Consider the following 21,683-nt stretch of genomic DNA (forward strand, 5'->3'; position numbering starts at 1 on the left):
ATTTGTATGAAAAGTTGTGTTTCCTTCCATTATGTTCCAGCTTTTACCTGTTCCTTAGGCTGTGGCACCTCTTTGAAGTGATTGCTCCAAGGCTTTGGAGCACTCTGTGAGAGCTGACAGCTGTGAGCCTTGGTCTCCAAACCTGCCTTGGAATTTATGAACTGGGGGAAGTGTTTGCTTAAATATGCACATATAAGTGGAGCAGGTGGTCCTGAAAGTTGTTTGTTCCAATGTGTTTGGTCCTGTTCTTCCCTACCTTACTGTTCTCTTTCTTCTTACAGGTCTGGATGCAGAGTTGTCTTATGTGAGGAATGATGTGGTTAATCACTATGCCTTGTCCTTCAATCTCCTAATACCCAGCGAGACCAACAATCTCCACTTCACCTGGCATGCCAAGTCCAAGGTGAGCTGGCATGATTTCTACTCTGGTTACTTGAGACACAAGCTGTTCTGCTTGTTGAATACCCACTGTTTTCATTTAATGGCTTTTTTCTTCACAAAATTTAGCATATGCAAGGTGCAAAATCCTTGTTTGTATGACTGCAGGCACTAAGATGGCATACATCCAAACTGTTCCTTAGAAAGCTGAAGCACTTATTTCAAAGTATTTTATACTTCTTGCTCCTGGCAAGGTCCTTGTATGCATGCAAGCCACTGGATCTGGAATCACTTCCCTTGGTGCATTGGACACACAGAAGGGCAGCCATGAACTGAAGCTTCTGGAAATCATATGTAGGGCAATTGTTGTAGAGATTTCTAGAAACATATGCTTGGAGACAAGGAGAGCCTATAAAAGCAGCATCCAGTATGTTATTACTGAGCCCTGATTAAATGGGAAGGGTTTTTATGTCACTTAATCACCATGCCTGGAGCATGCAGCAGCAGCTGTCAGAGAGATTGTGTATGCTCTTACATTCTGAAGCATTTCCAGTTACTTAACAGTTTATTTTCATATATGAAATGATCTGTTTAGTCTCTGCCAGATGTTCATTCTGGTTTTTTTTTTAAACTTGAATGATGGTTGTTCCTCTGCCCTTAAGCAGGAAAGGCTGCAATAGGAACAGTATCATTGGACAACTCCTCCAGTGCAGGTCCTAAAGATTCCTCCTGCCATTGTTCTTGCCTTTGAGCTGTAACTCATTAAGAGGAGTGACTTTTGGCCTGCAGTGGAGTTGGGTTGGGTGCCAGCCTGCCCTGATCCCATATTCCACATGCACAGTGACAGTTCAGTCACTTGTCGTTTGAGTAGGAGTTCCCTTGCCACAGCTTCAGCTGAGGATCCCTGCATCCCTGGCCCTGCCCTGTGTTTCCTTGGGCCTGGCTGTGAATTCTGAGGAGGAATTTTGGAGCTTGTGTAGCCCTGCTTCCCATTCCTGTGATTCCACCCCTTGGCATCTTCCCTTCTAACTTGGTGTAGTGTGACTTGGAGGAGCTCACAAACTGGGTTGTGTCCCTTCCCTTGGCATCTTGACTGAAAAGTAAATTGATAACAGAAATGAACCATATTATGTTTTAGAAAGGGAGAAAAAACTAACTATTGGGATAAAGTCAAATACATTAATTCAGCTGAGGGTGGAGGGGTAGGATGAATTTCCAAGAGGAGCTTATAGCTTAGAGTAGGTCCTGTGCTTTTATTTGAATGAATGTTTGCAGAGTCAGCTTCTTAAGTGGAAACAAAATCTTGACTGTAGTTGAAAAAACTATTTCTAAACAAATTTTTTTGTAAAACTGACTGTGGGAGGGGGAATTTTTTCTAGCAGCTTTAACAAACTGACTTTTGAACAAGTAAGTTTAAAAGTATCGAGTGAGATTTGTAGGGGAATTGTTTTAATATAAGCACTCAAGATTCTGCCCCAGATTTTAAGGAATGATTTTAAGAGTAGCTTCTGTTTTGGCTTTCTTAATTTGAACTGTCACAGAAGTCTTGATACTAAAACGTCATAAAAGCTTGGAGTATGGATGCCTAAAATTACCAGCACTCCTTGAAAATAATGTATGGCCTTTTATTTTCAAGAAGAGTTATGAAAAGGGATGTTGCATTTCTTTATACTCCTAGGCAGATTTCTGATGTGTTTTCTCTCTCCCAACTGTTGCTACAGGTTGAGTATAAACTGGGATTTCAGGTCCACGATCCCATGGCTATGGCTCTGCCCCAGGCCAACATTTCTCTACAAGGAGAAGTTCCTCGCACCCTCTCAGGTGAACTCCCCACCCCCATCCAACTCATGGATGAAAAATGGTCATTTAGCCACAAATGCAGTTCTAGTAATCCACGAACGCTTAATAAAATCAACAAAAATTAATTTAAAATCCGTGTCCTCGAATGCTCTAATAGCTGAAGTGATGAGGCGCGAAGACTAAAACAGCATTTCTTAGTATCGAGTTCTTTATAATGTGATCATTTATGATGTTTGTAATGTACTTCAGAAGGCCCTTCTTTGAATGTTCTCTGATCCCAGTGTCTGAGGATGTCCCACTGCCCTGTTCACCTCTGTAACCCCTGTGCTGTGTTCACAGTGTTCCGTGTCGAACTCTCCTGCACCGGCAGACTCGACTCCGACGTCACAATTCTGATGCAGCTCAACTTAACAATTAATTCCTCAAAAAACATCACAGTTTTAAATTTCAAACGAAGGAAAATGTGCTACAAAAGTAAGAGATTAAGTTTCAGATATTTTAAAGGTTTTACTGATTAAGTGTGATAGGAAAAGGAAGTGGGATGGTTTATATGGAGAGTGAATTTTGGGGAGGATCAGAAGAAATCAGGTAAAATTCTGCCTTTCAGAGAGGCATGGGGTCTTTTGGTTAGAGCAGAAGCTGGGGAATGAACAACTTTCCCCAAGAGTTCTGCTGCGCTGACTGACCTGTTTATAGAAACATAACAAAATGCATTTTCTCTCTGTTTGGAAAGAAAAAAACAGTTCCCTCAAAACTGCAACACTGCAGCATTCTGAGAATTCAGTTTGTTCTAAGAATTACCAATAAAATTGACTTACTTTATAAATTGTGATAAAATTTAGTGAGTGTAGGAGGTGTGAGTCTGTTAGATGTGAAGTATGAAATGATCTTGGGAGATAATCCAGATTTTGGAAATCTTAAATTGACTCTTCTGTGTTACCACTTGGGAATCTACAAGCATAATTTATGCTTGGGTGGTTCCTGTTTACTGTTGCTGCTTCCTAAAATTTTCATAGGATTTTCTAGTATTTTCATAGGCATCAGAAGAAAATTATCTTAGAGAATCCCAAGAGATGCCCTCCTTAAAAATGCTTGTGGTGTCCCACTCCTAGTCAGGATTTGGGGATGGCCACTTCCCTCTTTCCATGCTCCTCCTGCTTCTGTTCAGCTTACCTGGAGCCTTTGAGGACAGTGTTTGCCTTTCCAAAGTGGGGTTTATATTTTTTCTTGAGTATAAATACCTAAGGATGAGCTCAGGGAAGGTGTGGATGGAAGAGCCAACCATGCCTTGTAGCACATAACATTGAGATACTCATGTTCCTTGCATTGAGGCTTCAGGAAGACCATTCTTAATTCAAAGTGTGTATCCTTCTAGTAAAATGGAGGTCTGACTGATTATGTTGGTATTGTTACCTTTATTTCATGTCTTCTTGGGTATTTTTTCAAATACTCCAGATGGGGGAAGTCAGCCCTGCTGATCCATTCACAGCTTACTGAGCTGTGGATGTGTGATGGAGTTTTCCATAAGCACCACACAATTCTCTGGGGGGTGAGACAGCCACTGCCTGAACCATCAGAAGTGCTCCTTACAGATCACAGATCTCGTTTCTGCAGGTTCATAAAAACCAAGAAAATGGCTTTCTTTGGTATGTGTTGATTGGTGTAGAGCATATGGGGGTTTCTGATTGAATTTAATGCAGAAGTTAGGAATATGCAGGGACTTGCTAGTGGTTTTGCTGAGGGCGTTCCTGATATTTCCTCCTCAAGTTCAAAAAAGGGATAAAAAAAGAAAAATTCTTTGTTTTTTCCCTCCCTTGGATTACTTTTTCCTAAGCTGCACTGGCTTACCAAAGAGTGGGAAGGGGCTGTGCTGTGTTGGACACAACTGAAAGCAGGAAAGGGGATGTGCAAGTGGGTCTGTGCCTGTGCAGCCACAGAAATCTGTGGGATTCCCTCAGCTGCCTGTAGATCTTCAGGGAGGTTCATCTGGAGACATCTCCTGCATTCCCCTGGTTTGCACTGCTCCTCTTGGTAACCAGACTCAGAGTAAACTTAATGAAGAATTACCCACTTTCTAAAAGACTGCTACCACACATGAGCTGAGTATTGTCCTCCTGCCCTCACTTGGATGTTTATGAGTATTTCAGTGGACATCACCTCTTCCATCCTTCTGTTTTAACTCTTTGACTCCTGACTGGCATCAGCTGAGAAGGCACAATCAATGCCTGTGGTTGCATCTCTCATCCCTTCCTAGGATGAGCAACATTATACTGGAGCCAGGATTTCCTCCAAAAGATCAGGGTAGTCTTGCCTGAACATTCCAGTGATGATTTTCTCTCCTGTAGGAGCTGATTCTGTGAGGTCTTTATTTAGTGCCTTAGCAAACTCATTCTCTGCACCTCTTCTTTCTGCTGCTTTGGACCTCGGACAAGCTGCAGGGCTTTATATGGGTTCAGTGGGTTTAAGCTTTGCCTCCCTGGACTTGTGTGTCAGTGGTGAAATACCTGACCTGTGTGTTTCAGTGTCATTTTGATTCTGCCTGGTTTGACATTTAAATGGAAATGTGGAGATGAGTGTAGTCCTTGAGTCAGCTCTTCTCTTTGGAAAAGCAGATCTGTTTTTCCATAGCTCAGACAATGTGAGGGGCTGCAATAATAAATGTACTCCAACCTTAATGGCTTTCTCTCATCTCTTTAGAGCTCGAACCAGAAGTCAAATCTCCAACAGCTGATAAAAACAGCAGCAAGACTATCTGTAAGTAATCCTGAATGTTCAACTTGGGATGTGAAAACTGAAAAACTTTATATGTGCTTTGATTCCACAGCTTTCCCTATGAAAACAGACCCCAGGTAGTCTACTATACTCAGTGTTGCAGTGGGTTTTGGTAATTAATTGTTTTAACTGGTAAAGAGGAAAAAACCCTATTCCAAGTCTTGTAACAAGTTTTGTATGGCATGTTAGGGGCTCTGCTTTCCATACATGATTCTGATCTATTTTCTTGACCTTAGGGACCTGTCTGGTTTGCTGATTTAATTTATCACTATTGAAGGAATGGAATGAGGTAGTTTCCTTTCCTCCTCTTCTACCTGGAAATGTCATTGGCTGACTGTCGCTCCATAATACCCAAAAGGGGAGTGTTTTTGCCAAGATGCTGTTGGAAAGCAGTGGGAAAGAGTGCTCAGTGCTCTCTTTACCTCCCACTGTTTCTTCCAGGGTAGTTGTTCTCCAGGATGCCTTATTGAACATTTGGGATGGCTGAGGCTGCTGCCTCTCCCTGCCTCCAGCCCCTCTGCTTGTGTTGCTGTAGCAAAATAACAAAGTGTCATTCCTTGGGGGTTTTATTTGGGGTTTTTTGTTGGTTTTTCTCCTTTTTGAGAAGGGTTCAGTAACTTTCCACATCTGTTGCAGTTGATCCTGTAAACGCAGCTCCCACCACTTCGACCCGGGTGTTCTATATCAGTGTGGGCGTGTGCTGTGCTGTGATATTCCTGGTGGCAATAATCCTGGCTGTCTTGCACCTGCACAGCATGAAAAGGATAGAGTTGGATGACAGGTATGTGTTCAAGCTTTACCAGTGTGATTTTGGGACATATTTACTCGGATTTCAGGTCTCAAAATGAGCACTCTGTGGTAGTTTGCATTTTCTGCTCCCATTGGCAAGTGTAGCAGATACTGTCTGTGTGGGGTTCTGGTGAGAGCTGTGCTGCAGAAAGGCAGCAGTTGCAAGTGCTCTGCTGTTTATGAGGTGGAAGGGTTGTTCAGGTTTTGCCAGAATATTTGTGTGGAGTGGGAAGATTCAGATAGAATCAGATCTGCAGGCATTGTCAGGATTGAGGGAAAAATTGACTTGAGCACGCTGGAAAGGCAGACTGAGGGAGCTGGGGGTGTTCATACTGGAGAAGAGAAGGCTCCAGGGAGACCTTGGAGCCCTTTTTAGTGCCTAAAGGGGCTTCTGGACAAGGGCCTGGAATGCCAAGACAAGGGGGAATGGCTTCCCACTGCCAGGGAGTTTTTACCTTTATTTTACCTTAGATGGAATATTGGGAAGAAATTCTTCCTTGTGAGGGTGGGGAGGCCCTGACGCAGAAGCTGTGGCTGCCCCAACCCTGGAAGGGTCCAAGGTCAGGCTGGATGAGGCTTGGAGCAACCTGGGCTAGTGGAGGGTGTCCCTTGGCAGGGGGTGGAACAGGATAAGCTTTAAGGTCCCTTCCCACCCAAACCATTCCATGATACATGATTGGATGAAAACATTTGTGTTTTGCTGACATCTGCAGGTGGCTGAATTTCAGTTTTCTCTACTTTGATCGATTTCCCAGTCTTCACTTTGGCCTCAGGGTACAGTCTGAGCATTACAACTGCTTGGTTATAAAACTGGCAGTGTTGGCCTCTCCCAAGTATATTTCCAATCCGGAAAAACTGGAGCACATGCATGGAAAAGGGACTTGTAACATGAGTCCAAGGGCATTGGAGTGGGGATTAAGCACTGAGGAGAAGGGAAGCTGGAAAAGCAGGTGGGCTGAGGCTGTGTGAACAGCCTGCATAAGATGCAACTGTTCAGGAGCAGGCAGTGTGAAACTGGATCCCTTGGAGAACAGTCAGCCTGTGGGTGGTCACCCCTGTGAAAGGATATCTTGAACTAAAGGATGTCTTGAACTGCTTCTGTGCTGCCTGCAGCCTCATGGAGTAGCTTTATCTTTTCATCCTTCTCTTTATCCATTCATCTGTTCCTTTCAGTTTTCTCCCTGCCATTCTCTCCCCTGGTGTCCCCATCCCATGTGGCGTTAGTGGTGCCACTGCATTGAGCAGATGTGGTTTCTCAATTATTGTAACAAAATGAACTCTTCAGCCTCCCTCAATTTCTTTGTGCCTGATTGATTGAGGGGTTTTAATCAGCTGAAGGTGTTAAAGGATGGGCAGCTTGCTTTAATTCAGAAAGGAAAAACATTTCATTTATAGTGTGGGATAGTGTCATCTGTGAGGTTTTGAGATGTCCAGCCCAGCAGCGTGATCAGATGCCCTTCCATCTACTCCACTGCACTGGATTTCTGTGGAGATACAGTGTAAAAATCCTGAAAAAGCAGCTGACTTTCTGTGGGGATAAAGCTAAAAATCCATCTACTGTTAGTGCTCTGTGGTTTGCGGGTGTTAATTTGCTCTAAATCACCATATATGCTACTGATAAATTCTGGTAAATTCAGGGGACTCTCCCTGTCTATGGAAGAGGATTGGAACAAGATAATCTTCAAGGTCCCTTCCAACCCAGACCATTGTGTGGTTTTATGAAGTTTGTGCACCTCCTGGGTTTAGCTCTTCAAGCATCATGTGATGAGTTGTTTTTTGAGCCTGAAGGTGCCTGGCCTGGCAGAGCTGTGGATGTGCTGCTGTGTAAAAGCTGTTGTTCAGGCAGTGCCACAGCAAAGCTGTAACAGAAGCAAAATGTGCCTGCAAATCAGGAGCTGTGGAGTTTGTTTTGCACAAACTCAGAGAGGGAAGGAAGAGCTTCTGATTTGCTTGTGAAAAATAATCTCAGACTGTTTCTGTAAAAGGTTCCTGAATGGAGTATCACAATGTCATTAGTGTTAACGACCTCCCAGGAGCAACAGAGCCTGGAAAACCCACTGGTGCTCTTAATTTCAACCACCAGAACTAAATAAAATAAAGGAGGGTTGTTAACTGGAAGCTCAAGGCAGGCAGCTGAGTTTACAGGCTGCACATGGATTATTTAGGAACATTGTATTGGAAGTCCACAGAAATGCTGCAAACCTCAGAGTAAAGGCACTGGAGGAGTGCCAAGGAAAGCTGGCATGGCTTAACAGCAGGATAATGGGAGTCATTAAAGCAAGAAGGCATCGTTCAAATAGCTGTCAGAATATACAAGTGAGGAAGCTCAGGAAGCGAGTTAAACCTCAAAACCAGAATGAATCCAACCCAAAAGGGAGTTTTTCAATCTTGCAACAGGCATTAAAAGAATAATTCCTTCCTCACACTTGCCTCTAGCCAAAGGAATCCGCAGGGCTAGTGGGTGATCAGGTTACAAAAGGAATTTCCAGCCGGAGCAAGAAAAGGAAATGCAAGTTATGCCTTGGTGTTTGATGTGATGACCATGCCAAGACTCTCCTTCCTGGGGAGGTCGCTGCAGAGTGGATCATGCTGAAGCAGCTTGTGGATGCAATAGTGGGAACACTTCGAATAAGCAGTAATAAGTTGCCAGCACCAAAGAATATTCATTCAAAATCTGAGAAGGAAGTTTAAACGGGAGGAGCTAGACCAGCATCTGTGGCTTTTAGGCTCATGCTAAATGCTGTGCTGGAACCCTGCACCTGGAAGACAGGGAATGTGAGAATAACTGTAAAAAAAAAAAGGGTTCCAGGGGGAGATTAAGGCCAGCTATAAATGAGTAAGTTTGTATTGTGAGATTCAGTAGATTCTGTTCCAAAGAAAAAATTCAGTGGGTGCATCCATAGTAGTGGTATAATGGGGAAGAGTGGACTTGGATTTCTGGTTTTTAAAGGAAGCCTGGCTTCAAAGGTAGCAGTGGGCCTGGAGGGCATCACCAGCCATGTCTGACAGTCCTACAGGGATGGCTGGCACTGCTTGGTCAGTGCTCAGCAGCAGCCCAAGAAACCTTAAATGTTGATTATTTGGCAAAGCAGAGGTTGTATCCCAAACCAGTTTCCTCTTTGTGCTCCCAATACAGTCAGCAGTGGAGAAGCTTTGAAGTTGGATCAAGTGGGGGGGACGTTTGTGTGTGTTTGGAGGGGGAGAACATCAGAAAAGCTTCTGGCCCTGCCATCTGACCTACTTTTTGGTCCATTACAGCTGCAACAGCCCTTTTTGTAGAGTTTTGACTATGAAGATAAGACAAAAGTCAGCCTGCTGCGCTTTAGGCTGTGGTTTACGTGTTTCGTGGGTACTCTCTGGACCCCTGGTCCTTCTGCCCAAAGAAAGCATCTCAAAAAGCACATTTTAGGTGGTGCTGGTACCCTTTAGGGGCAACACGTACCCTTAGGGAGGGGAATGACAAAGGAGGGTAGAGCAGTCTGGGCTGTAAAATAGCCCTCGTGTGAGTGGGACATCAGTGCCATGAGAGAAATGAGTTCACATCTTCCCTGGAGTATAATAGTTGTTCTTGGTATGACAGGCTGGTTCTGGCAAGGAATGTTTTGTCACTTGGAGTTTTTCAAAAGTGGGGAGAAGCACTAGAAGATAGAGCAAATTCTGGAAAGCAAATAGGAGGAAGCTGTTCATGCTTAGTGGCAAGATTTTTGAGTTACCTGGAATACATTTACATGTGTGAGAGGCTTGAAAAACTCTGCTCTTTTAAAGTCTTACCTGGAAAATCTCCTGGTTTTGACCTCAACAAGTTAATTTGGAATGTGTTGGAGTGGCAAGCAGTGATGTTGATCTGCATTTCTGTTTCCCCACAGCATCAGTGACAGCAGCAGCTCGCAGGGGCTGTCGCAGCCCTCCACGCAGACGACACAGTACCTGCGAGCTGACACGCCCAACAACGCCACACCAGTAACCAGTAAGTGTTAATCTAAGCACAGACCCTCCTGCCACGCTGCTTTGGGGTCAAGTGCAAGATGAGAACATGAATAATTCTCTGTCTCTGTCACTTTGCCTCTTGAATTCACACAATGCATGTTTTATCCAGCCACTCCATAGTCAGGAGTGAGTTTGGGGGTGTGTGAGTGGTCATATGAGCATGAGATTGGGTTTGTCCCTTGGGCTGTTCTCCCTGCGCTCAGAGCAGTCAGCCAGCCAGGCTTCACCAGGAGCTGGGAGGCATCTGTGTTTTAACACTGGGAAGAGCCTGCTGTGTGCAGTCCAAGCAGAGGAGAGAGAACAGGATGTATCCAACCAGCCCTGGGATCAGTTACTAAAGCAGGTGATGCCTTGTGCATGAATCCTGATGGATGTGTTATTCTTGTCATCTGTTGCTTACAACTTTGATTGAAATGGTATGCAATAGCTGAAGAGAGCAGTGAGTGGAAAGGAGGGGTGGCAGCAGTTTAGATACTGAGCTGGTAACTGATACCACAGAATATCCCAGCTGGGAGGGACCCACAGGACGTATCCAATCCAGCCCCTGGCCCTGCACAGACACCCCAACAATCCCAGCGTGTGCCTGAGAGCATTGTCCAAAGGCTCCTGGGGCTCTGGCAGCCCTGGGGCCATGCCCATTCCCTGGGAGTCCTGTCCAGTGCCTGAGCACCCTCTGGGGGAAAGAACCTTTTCCTGATACCCAACCTAAACTCTCCTGACCCAGCTCCAGCCATTCCTTGGGGTCTTCTTGTCCCTGCTCACAGAGAGAAGAGCTCACAGCTGTCCCTTGGGAGGAGCTGCAGACTCAGATCAGGTCTCTCAGTCTCCTCCAGGTTGAACAGACCAAGTGCTCTCAGCTGTGTTCTGAGTTAATTTTGCAGTTAATGAACATACTTATTACCTGTGGAATTTTTACTCTTCAAATTATTGTCTGGTAGAGGGCTATCCCATCCAGCACTGCTCCAGGGAAGAGACTGTTCCCGCTGGAGGGAAGGTGGACAGCATAGGGACACACATGGGTTGTTTTTTTTTTAAAGCAACTACTAGTAAGACCCCAAAGTCTCTCCCATTGTCCTCTGAAGGCACTTGCTGATAATGACTGTCAGATCATGAGGGAGCACAGCAGAAAGGTCATCATTACTCTCAACCCTTCTGTGTTCTCCTTTTTCCTCCCCATGTGTGGAAGCAGGTGTTTACCTGAGGTTAAACTGCACCTCTGGGAGAGATTTGGCTCGCTTCTAAATTGTATTGTATTTCCCTAAAAAAAATAAAATATCTTATTTGTCATCTGAGTTCATCTTTCCCTTGCAAAGAGCTGCCTTCAAAAAGCATTTGATATAAGCATTAATTTAAAAACGGGCTTTTAAGAATTTAATATATGAAATGTTAAAAAATTTCCTTTTCACAGAGTCTGGAAGAGACCTTATCCTGCAAATTATTCTAGGGCTGGTTTCCCTCTTGTCACCCGAGTCCCTCCCTAGTCTTTTTATTTTTTGTCTCTTAGAATGACAGAATCATTTATGTTGGAAAAGTCCCCCCAGATCATCAAGTTCAGCTGTTCCCCCGGTACTGCCAAGGCCACCCATGTCCCCAAGTGCCATACAGCTTTTAACTCCCTCCAGGGATGGAGACTCCACCAGCTGGGCAGCTGTGCCAGGGCTGGACAGTGCTTTGGAAATGGAATTTTCCCTCATGCCCAATCTAAACCTCTCCTGGTGCAACTTCAGGCTGTTTCCCCTCATCCTGTCCCTGTTCCCTGGGAGCAGAGCCCGAACCCCCCTGGCTGTCCCCTCCTGTCAGGGAGTTGTGCAGAGCCAGAAGGTTCCCCCTGAGCCTCCTCTTCTCCAGGCTGAACCCCTTTTCCAGCTCCCTCAGCCACTCCTGGTGCTCCAGCCCCATCCCCAGCTCCGTTCCCTTCTCTGGACACGTTCCAGCCCTTCAGTGTCTTGTCCCAGCTCAGGCTGAGCTGTTGATGTCCAGTCTAACTCAGGTTTTTTATTTGGGTTTCTAAGTGACTCAGGTTAATTTGGCTGAGTTCCAGTTGCTGGAATGTTGTCCCTCAGAATCCTCTGGCCAAGGGCAGGGGACCAAGCCCGGGGTGATGGTTCAACCCTCCTCACCCTGCCCAGTGTGGTGGCCACTGTGCCTGAGTGGCGCCTGTTTGCTGGGGGCAGCCCTTGCTTCACAGTGTCTCTTACCTGCTTGGGGACACCCCCGGTAGCATTGGAAGTGGTAAAAATTAGAAGAAGAGAAAAAGTTGGATGTGTGTAAAAAGCAGGATTGACATTCTTGGTGATTCCACAATTGCATCATTTTGTTTTCAGTAACGTTTAAATTTTGAAGAAAGTATTGTCAGAGTACTTCTCAAGATTTCTCTAACAACTCATATACATGTACATAAATATTCCGGCCTTTCTGACTCTACTGGTGCATCCAGATGTCTGGAAGTGCCAGAAGAGGGCACTGGTAGTTTGTTAATGTCCTGCTGGGATAAGGCATCTTCCCAGCTCCGTTTTCCAACAGTCCATTTCCTCCTCCTGAGGGCAGTGCAGTGTTATTACCTTCAGTACAGGAGCTTCCTTCACCTGGAGTTAATAATAAAAGTTGTTTGCATGACACTACAGAGAGCTCCTGTTTGATTTCTTACCCTGCAGATGATTATTCTTGTGGTTTTTGTTGCTAAATATTATCATCTTTTAAAAATTAATATATAATACATTTAGGGTTGTGCTGCTCCCTTGTGTGTGGAGCCGTAGGTGGTCAGATGTGAGGCCCTGTGCCTGTTCTCATTCCAAGGGTATTTATGTTGGATTGTTTGGCTCTGCTGGCTCCTCAGGTTATCCCACATTACGGATAGAGAAGAATGATCTGAAAAGTGTCACTCTCATGGAGGCCAAAGCTAAAGTGAAGGACATAGCCATCTCCAGGGAGAGGATCACCCTCAAAGACGTGCTCCAAGAAGGTATTTACAGCACTCAGACACTTCATTCCTACAACATGGTGTAGATATATAAATACAAATATTTACAGGTTTTTCTGAAATCATTCACAGACGACATTTTTAATCTTCATAGCTTTGGTGGAGGGGAGGAATGATGAGTTATGTTTGCGTTTGGGGTGTGGGGAAAGTAGCTTCCAGAATTCATTAGGCTGGGAGAGCGACCAGGTGTGCTCAGTAAATCATTCAGCTTGTCTCTCTTAATAACTTGCTCCCTGAAATGAAGGGTGGCTGAGGAGGGAGGTAATCAGTCAGGGTTCTCAATGCCAAGGTAGCTCACTTTGGGGAGTTTCTGCGGCAGAACTGCTCTCAACAACATAAAAGTCAAAGCAAAACCAACCCAAAGCCCAGAAAAACTTCACTTGTCCAAATTTATGTCTCAATTTGATAACTTTGATTTGGAAATCTATCAGCACATGCAGTATTTACAGCCCTGATATAAAAGATTCAGAGGTTACCTCATTGTTTTCGTGGAATATCATGAGTTTGGAAGGACCCACAAGGATCATCCAGAACTGTTTACTCTTTTTTTAATGGGCATTTTGGAAGTGTTCATGCACAACATAAGTTGATGTCGTTGATACTGGATTTGAAAAATAGGCTTAAATATTTAGTTTCCTTTGTCATTCACCTTTACTACTGCAATTTCGAGTCTGTGTTCCCTGAGAAATCAAACTTTCCGAAGCTGGAGATTGGAGGTAATCCTTAGAGGCAGAATTCTTTGTGTTAGCCTGAGCAGCAGTGGAGGATATTCCCATTCTCATTCAGTGCATGCCTCTGAACCTCTGAGGAGGCAGCTCCATGCTCACTTCCAGTGCGGGCTCTGCGAAAAACCTTCTTTGTGGGATGTGCTTTGTGTTCCTCTGGGCTGCCTGGAGCTGGGATGTTGGGAGTCATCCATGACTAGGGGTGACTCAGTGCCCCAGCAGCGCTTCAGATATCTGGTGGCAGAGCTGCCCTGTTCTGCCAGATGAGGCATAAGGAGCTGTTGACTGCAGTTTGGACCCAGTTAATCCTGGATCTCATTTCTTAGCCTCCAGCTGTTAATTTGAGTCAGAACCTTCAAAAGTTTATCACGGAGTCATTAAGGTTAGAAAAGCCCTTCAAGGTCATCGAGTCCAAACACTCCCCCAGCACTACCAATTTCACCCATGTCCCTAAGTGCCACATCCACATGTCAGAGGACTTAAATGACCTGACCAATTTTAGTTCAGGATTGTAGTGGTGTTGAGTCTCTGCCATTGAAGAAGAAAAGAGCTTCAGAGGGGAAGAAGGGGATAAAGTATATGCATGCATGGGAGACTTTTTTACAGCTCTTGGCCACAGATTCATTATAAACTTCACATAGCTTCCATAGCTTCACCTGCTTTAACATTTTGGAAATACTTATTTCGGCACTTTCTTGAAGTCTTCAAGACTCCAAATCCTCTAAGACAGGAGGATTTTAGTTGCTGTTGTATAATTCATGGTGCTGTAGTTGCCTGAGAGTCTCCCAAGTTCAGCTGCTGCTTAGTGAGATTGCAGTTTGAAGGCCCAGTCATGTAGGGTTTCCTTGCAGCCCCAGGGTAGGTGACAGAAATTTTGCACTGCCCCTGTTTAAGCTATTTAGAAACAAATAAGACCTTTCATACGATAAAAGATCTTTCAACCTAGTCAGGCAGGAGGAATCCCTGGGAAGGGGCTGTAATGTTGGAATAGACTGTGTGGAGATGATGCACATCATGGTACAGAAAAGTCTTGCCAAGCTGAGCAGTAAAAACCAATTAATTCTGTGTGTTACTAGTTGTTTTCAGCCCAGCTCCTCAGAGTAGCTCCTCTTCCTGCAGTAGCATCAGTAACATGCTGTGAGTGGAAAAATGGTGGAGAGTCTGAAAGATCCCCAAATGAACCCAGCACCTTCCAGCTGAGGTGAAACTTGTTAATAATGTGATGCTGGCTATTTCAAAGTGTTCCCTGTGTGCTGGCTGGCCAGAATTGCTGTTTCCTTTTGAATGTTTCCAAAGGAACTTGGTCCTTGTGAGAAGTACCTCAGCTTAGAATTCCAGACTGGGTGGGTGAGAAAAGGGAGCTGGAGTTCTTAGTGCAGGGAGTTGACTGAGGTGCCACTGCTGCTATCACTAGTTCACTCTCCTGCTTCTCTCCTGAAGTTTTACTTATGTAAAACTTCAGCATTTAATGCCTGTAGTTGTGAATTCCCTTTGTGCTGGAGTACAGTCGGTTTCTCTTGGTGACTGTATAGGTTTAGAGCCTTTAACTGCAGGCATACCACACATTTTCTGCTGTGAAAGGTACTATTTGCTTAAGATACTCCTAATGTTATCAATGTTCCTTAACCACACATTACTAATTGGATGTTCTATTCCTAGGCACGTTTGGGCGCATTTTCCATGGAATTCTAATAGAAGAAAAAGACCCCAGTAAAGAGAAACAAGTTTTTGTCAAAACTGTTAAAGGTATGTTTGCATAAAGGAGCGGGTTTGCGTGCAGGTGTTTGAATTGTGCTGCAGGCTGAGAGTGCCAAACTTGTCTTTACAACAGCCCCTTTCTCTGCTAAATATGCAAATGATGAAAAGAAAAAGCAATTTGGATGCTTCCTTCAGCCACAGAGAGCAGCAATCTTATATGGAAGAAAAATGCATGTGTTCTCCACCAGTGCCTTCAGTCATCACCCTTGAATACTTTGTTTATTGTTCTTCTAAGTAAAAATTATGTTGTTTTTTTTTCCCTGCATGTCATTGTCTTCCCAGTCACAGCCTTGTCCCCTGCAAATTGCTGAAAAACACCTGAAATGCATCTTAAAAATCGTTTACAAATAAAATGCATGGCCGTACAAAAGGGCATAGTTTCTGCCCTCCTTAAGCTTTGCAATTGAAGCGTGAGAATTGGCATTCAGAGCTGTATTTATCCAAATACAGCACCTGTGTTCAGGAAATACCTTGCTGGAGTGATTGAAATGGGGATGGATAGACTTAAGGAACAAGGTTGTTGTGGATGAAAATGTTACACGTATCCTCCATCTATCCCTTCCTCTGCAATCATCCCAAGTTCTCTGGTCCCTCACAAGAGTTTTGCCAAGTTCCCAGTACAATGGTTATTTTACCACTTATTTTTGTCATTTCAGTTGGGTGTCTTATTGCCTTTGGTTTTTCATTTAACATCTTTAATTCTTCCTTGCAAAAGAAATAAGCGTCTATAAGAATTTCAACTCATTCTGCTTTGGTGGTTTGTTTGGTAGTTTTGGGGTTTTTTTGTTTGTTTTGGTTTGGTTTTGGTTTGGTTTTTTTTTTTGCCTCACTTTTAATTTTTGAAGATATTGATTGGGAAATGGTCAAGGTGCTGAATTTTGTTCCTGGATCTTTCTTCTACCCTTTTATTCTCTGCCAATTTTAAGAAAAATATGTTGCTTAAAAGAAGACGCCACCTTGGTCTGTTTCTGACACTGTCTAATTTATTATGTGGTGTTCTTTTCTCTCACATGACGTAGAATCATAGAATGAATCATGGAATGGTTTGGGCTGGGGAGGACCTCAAAGCTCCACCCCCTGCCATGGGCAGGGACACCTTCCACTAGCCCAGATTGCTCCAAGACCTGTCCTACCTGGCCCTGGACACTTCCAGGGATCCAGGGGCAGTCACAGCTGCTCTGGGTAGCCTGTGCCAGGGCCTGGCCTCCCCTCCCTCCCAGGGAAGAATTTCTTCCCAGTGTACCATCTAACCCTGCCCTCTGGCAGCTTAAAGCTTGTCCTGTCCCTCCATCCCTTGTCCCAAGTCCCTCCAGCTCTCCTGGAGCCCCTTTAGGTGCTGGAAGGGGCTCTCAGTTCTCCCTGGAGCCTTCTCTTCTCTGGGTGAGCACCCTCAGCTCTCCCAGCCTAGCTGCTCATATTTAAAAACCAAAAAACATTCTTCTTTCCAGGATTTTGGGAATGTTTTCTGAATTCTGCCTTCTTCTTTTCCCTTTCCCTGCCAAACAGTTCTGCCTTTTTTTTTTTCCTTGGCTCTTATTTAATATAGTTCTCAAAAACTTAGCCCTTGGCACACAAGCTACTTTTAATAGCATTGGATTAAACAACATAACAACATTTGTCAAAACTGATCTTAATTTAGCTGCCTCTCATGACCTTTTTATAAATTGTTTTCCCAAAATGGGTCTTCCAATGCACTTCTAAATCCATAATTCTCCCTTACCGTGGCTTGTGTCTGTGAGACAAGCCTACAGGAAAAAAGCTCTTCACTTTGCAGAGAAGGATTCACTGCAGTGAACTGGAGTATGGTCTTTAGGGAGTGATGGCATTCATGGGATCACTATAGAGAGCTCCCCAGCATTAAAAAGGATCTGTGTGGTAAAAAGTGTGCGGTAGGTTTTGCTGATACTTGGGCTTAGGCAGCAGAAGATTGCAGGGAAAAAAAAAACCTGTAACATCCCCTTTTCTCACAGCAGCTCACTTGCAGCGCTGATATCACACATCTTCATTTTCACACCCTGGCCTGTGATTACTGTGTGTGCAGCTGGGACATGTAATAAGTTGGGAATTTGATCTGGTTGGAAGAAAAAAACCTGCAAAAATTCTCTTATAACCAGAGTTTTTACTTGATCTCGGTCATTCTGTGGCCACACACACACTGCAGTTCTGGCACAAACAGGAGCAGGGCACAACCATAAAAGCTTGATGGGTATGAGAATCATTAAGCTGACTTAAGTACCTCTTTGCTAAAGGCAATAAAGCCTGAGGGTCATGGAAAATAGACAAGGAATAAAGGCTTTGTCTGTGGAGTTAAATTATCCCTTCCCAAAAGTACAAGCTGCTCCAGAACTGTCTTGTTTTACCCAGAGGTGCACTCTGAAAGTGATAAAATGAAGTCCAGTGCTGCCCCAAATGTCAGGAAACAGTGGGGAAGGGGGCTGGAGTATCCCAGATCTTTGGAAAATGTGAACTGAGGTTCTTTTAGTAGGTACTGTGAGGAAGAATAACCTCCTTGAGAGAAAAAACACCTCTTTTTTCTCACCAGGATCAGAGCTTGAGTAACTGAAGACACTGTTCTGACATTAGGATAGTTGTTGTGGCTTTAAACCTGGAATTTCAAGAGAATCCTAGAATCCCAGAGTGGTCTGGGTTGGAAGGGTCCTTAAAGCCCATCCACTCCCACTCCTGCCATAGGCATGGACACCTTCCACTATCCCAGGCTGCTCCAAGCCCTGTTCAACCTGGCCTGGGACACTTCTGGGGATGAGGCAGCCACAGCTTCTCTGGGCACCCTGTGCCAATGTCTGACCTCACAGGGAAGAAAAAATAAATATATTTTAAACAATTGTCTTCCTTATGTCCAATGTAAATCTACCCTTTTTCCATTTGAAACTGTTGCCCCTTGTCCTGTCCCTGCAAGCCATGATGAAAAGTCTGTCTCAGTCTTTCTTACAATCCACAAGCCACAAAGATGTTCTTGGAAAATTTTCTTCTCCAGGCTGAGCCCCCTCAGCCCAACAAGTATTATGGATGGGCCATGAGCTTGAGTTTGTTGGCTGGTAGGAGAAGAGCTCTGTGCCACTCGGGCAGGTGTCAATGTTGTGCCCTTCAAGGAATGGTTTCTGCATGAAAATCCAGGAAGAAAAGTCATGCCCTAAGTGCCTGTCACAATGGGCCTCTTTTCATGTGTCCCTCCTTCAGCTGTCAGTGTATTACAGCATCCATACCCTTTCAAGAGGGATTATTCCCAATGATGGGGACAGAGTGAATGTGCTGTCAGTTTTCCCATTTTCTGTCTCGGGAAAGGGGAATGTTGTGGCTGTTGTGCACATCAGGCAATAGTTACATCTGTGGGTATTTCCTGCTCTGGAGGGAGAGTAAATGCAGCCTTGTCAGTTTGTCTCTTCCCTGTATTCTTCCCCCATGGTTCATTGTTGCTTCCAAAGGATCAAAAGCAGAGGTAGTTGACTGCAGTTACTGCAGCAGCCCTTCCCACTTTCCTTCCCCAATGTTTTCCAGAGCTCCAGTGAGATGCAGAGCACTGCCAGGACAGTGCTCAGTGAAAGCAGGATCCCTGGATTTCTCTGAGCTTTGTGCTTGTCCCCCTTCTGTAGTGATCTGCTCTTAAAGGAGTCAGTAATACATGAAAACTGAGAGAGCCTGGACCTGCTGGAGAGGTGGAAGAGCCCATCCTGGAATATTCTGTGTTCCCTGTTGTCTCAAGCTGGGGTAGAACTATTAGGTCAGACTCTCAAACAGCAAGTTTGAGCCTGATTAAGCAATATCAGTGCAGGGGTTGAATAGGTTGGAGTGTGCTTGTTCAGCATGATCTGTCTGGTTTCTCATCTGCCACAGAATTTGGGGTCTTTCATTTGAACGCTTGATGAAGTTATTGAAGCACTGTTGATGTGATTCAATGATTACTTGTTCTGTAGCTCTTAAATTGATAGGGTGTAAAAGTTAGAGACGCTTCTCTTGAAGCCTCAACACCACATCTCTTACAAAGACCGGCGGAAGGAGGATTCATCCCTGCGTTTCACTCCAGATCCTTAAAAGAGTTTTTTCTTTCACGGAACTTTAGTTCACTCTGGGGAGAAAGTTGTAACATGCCCGTGGCAGTGACAAAGTTTCTACGTGCAGGTTCATGAAATAGATGAGTTTATATGGTTTTTTTAATGTTGTATCATTTGTGTCTGGGTGCCTGAGCCTTCTCATACGTGCAGTGTCTTGTGCCAAGGAGAGCTTAAAAGGAAAACGAATCTCTCTTGGCTTTCTGAAAACTCTAATAACTTTGGACTACAAAGATCCCAAGTCTGGGGAAAAGGTGTGTCTTGTTCAGACTGTCCTACATCCTTCATGTTGGCCATACAGTTGTTGTGTTGTCTTTGCACTTTACACTTCCACTGTGTTCATTTGCTCGGCAAGGTGCGTAAAGTCATAGTTACTTTCACACTTAAGACATTTCAGTGGAAAATTCACCTTCGTTCTGTCTTCAAACAGACACCGATGAAGACTGAGGATGTGTGTCATTGCCAGCAAGAACAAGGATACATTATCTAGAATGTTTGGGATTTTGGAATCTTTGGATCAACATATCCTGAATAAGTTCTTTGTTAGAAAGACGAGAGACATAGCCGGCATTTGCTTTCTTTGTTGTGTTTTTTGTTTTACAGAAAAATCGTGTTCTGAGGGTGGAATGCTTCGCTTTCCAATCAGAGGTTTCCAGTCCCTCTCAGTTTTGGAAATGGCTCTGATGGCATGTTTCTCCAAGCTGGCATTGCATCTCTTTTCAGGGTTTAACAAATCCCTTCAGCCTTTCTCTTTTAAATCATCTGATGTCAGAGGAGGAAGAAAACACACAAGTTTCACCTTTGATTTAAAGAACACATTGTTTAATGGTGCTTTTCCTGTCAAGGAGAAAATTCTTAATAAAACAAATGGAATTGTGTTATTCCAGGAACATATGAAGTGAGGGTGAGCTGTGCAGAGCCCTGACTCATTTGGGATGTTCTGGCCAAGGTACACTTTTGGTAAAAACAACCCAGTGTGCTGTTCAAGATAACCTGGCTGCTCCCATTTCATGTTCTAACCACTTAACATTTTTCTGAGGTACAAGGAAGGAGTGCTTGGAAACAAACCACCCATGGAAAGCACTGGGAACAAAATCAGTGTTGACAAAGGTCAGCTCTTTAAACTTTATTGTTCTACCAACTTTTAACAAAGCTTTGAGTTCTGTCATCTTAGGTCACTAAAAGACTTCCAGCATTCTTGGCTATCTCTGACATTTTGCTATTTAGATTTTTTAAATTTATTGCTAGTCTAGTTAAGAGAAGATTCCCCATCCCTGGAAGTGTTCAGGCCAGGTTGGATGGGGCTTGGAGCATCGTGGTCTAGTGGAAGGTGTGGAGTGTAGTGGCAGGAGGTGGAGCAGGATGAGCTTTAAGGTCCCTTCCAGCCCAAACCATTCCATGATTGCAAGGTTGGTGACCCTTTAAGACTTCATGCAGTTGAGAAGTGCAGGAATAGAAATCCTGAGAATTCAGGCCGTGCCAAGCAGGAGAAAGCATTGAGCACATTTAGGGGATTTAAGTGTGGACAAGCGGCTCTGTGTTAACCGAGGTGAAGGTTTCTTGTTTACACTAAACAGATACCAGAACTTGGAGCATCCACAGTTGTTCTCAAGGCGTCCTGTTTAAACTGATGGAATTTGCTATTCTGGGCAATTAATTCTTAGAAGCACAGCCTTGTGAAAATAGTTCTAAGTTTAAGTTCTTACTTTAAACATATAGTATTTGAACTAATTGTTTGTAGTATTTAACCTCCCAAAGTCAGAGTGCAGGATCTTGTTTCTGAAGAATATAGCTTATGAAAAAAAAATCAAGAGCTAATGCTCATCTGAGCTAAATTCTTGAGTGTCTCTGTAAAGGAAGATATTTGAATTTAAAGAACTGGGGCTAAGTAGCAATTTCTGAATATCAGCCTAGAAATGCACTTGATTTGTCATTTAATTCTAATTCTTTAAGAAAATACCCTGAGACACTTAAAGCAGTACAATGTGCTTCAGAAAATACTGAGGAGATGATTTCCAAAGTATTGTACTACATCATTTAAAGATTTATTATTCCATGTGCTGAAAAATATTCACCTGCAGGACACTTTTAATTTACATACAGTTAAAATTTCTACTTGTACATCAGTTTTATTATGTGCTGCCCCTTGACCTTTGGAGCATGACATCGGTCATGTCTCTCTCTCTCAGTTTCACTTTGTACTTTCTTAACACTTTCAGGTTCATTTTGAGTAAAATAGATTATTGAGCAAAGGGCCTTTTACTTCCTCCTCTTTGTTGCTGCTTCTTGGATTCTGGTGTAACTGTTACACAGGGAATTAAGACTATCCCCAAATCCCGCTTTTCCCTGCCCTTTCCTGTGGTTTAAAACTGCACGTGAATTTGTAATGTAGGATAACCAGAATAGCATTTCCTATTTTAGCAGTGT

At 43.9% G+C, this 21,683-nt stretch overlaps 1 protein-coding gene across 1 annotated transcript in view; it reads left to right on the plus strand.

Annotated features, from left to right (window-relative positions):
* RYK (receptor like tyrosine kinase) overlaps window positions 1–21,683 on the plus strand; it is a 55,194-nt gene that overhangs the window by 17,350 nt on the left and 16,161 nt on the right. The window contains exons 2-9 of the mRNA XM_066194187.1: window positions 282–403; window positions 2,100–2,199; window positions 2,518–2,652; window positions 4,876–4,932; window positions 5,587–5,731; window positions 9,606–9,706; window positions 12,554–12,688; window positions 15,091–15,177. Of these exons, the coding sequence (XP_066050284.1) occupies window positions 282–403; window positions 2,100–2,199; window positions 2,518–2,652; window positions 4,876–4,932; window positions 5,587–5,731; window positions 9,606–9,706; window positions 12,554–12,688; window positions 15,091–15,177 (882 nt within the window). The remainder of the gene's footprint in view (window positions 1–281; window positions 404–2,099; window positions 2,200–2,517; window positions 2,653–4,875; window positions 4,933–5,586; window positions 5,732–9,605; window positions 9,707–12,553; window positions 12,689–15,090; window positions 15,178–21,683) is intronic.

Source organism: Chamaea fasciata, unplaced genomic scaffold (assembly GCF_029207755.1).
Source record: "Chamaea fasciata isolate MVZ Bird 193981 ecotype frontalis unplaced genomic scaffold, bChaFas1.0.hap1 SCAF_11, whole genome shotgun sequence".
NCBI classification, from domain to species: Eukaryota; Metazoa; Chordata; class Aves; order Passeriformes; family Sylviidae; genus Chamaea; species Chamaea fasciata.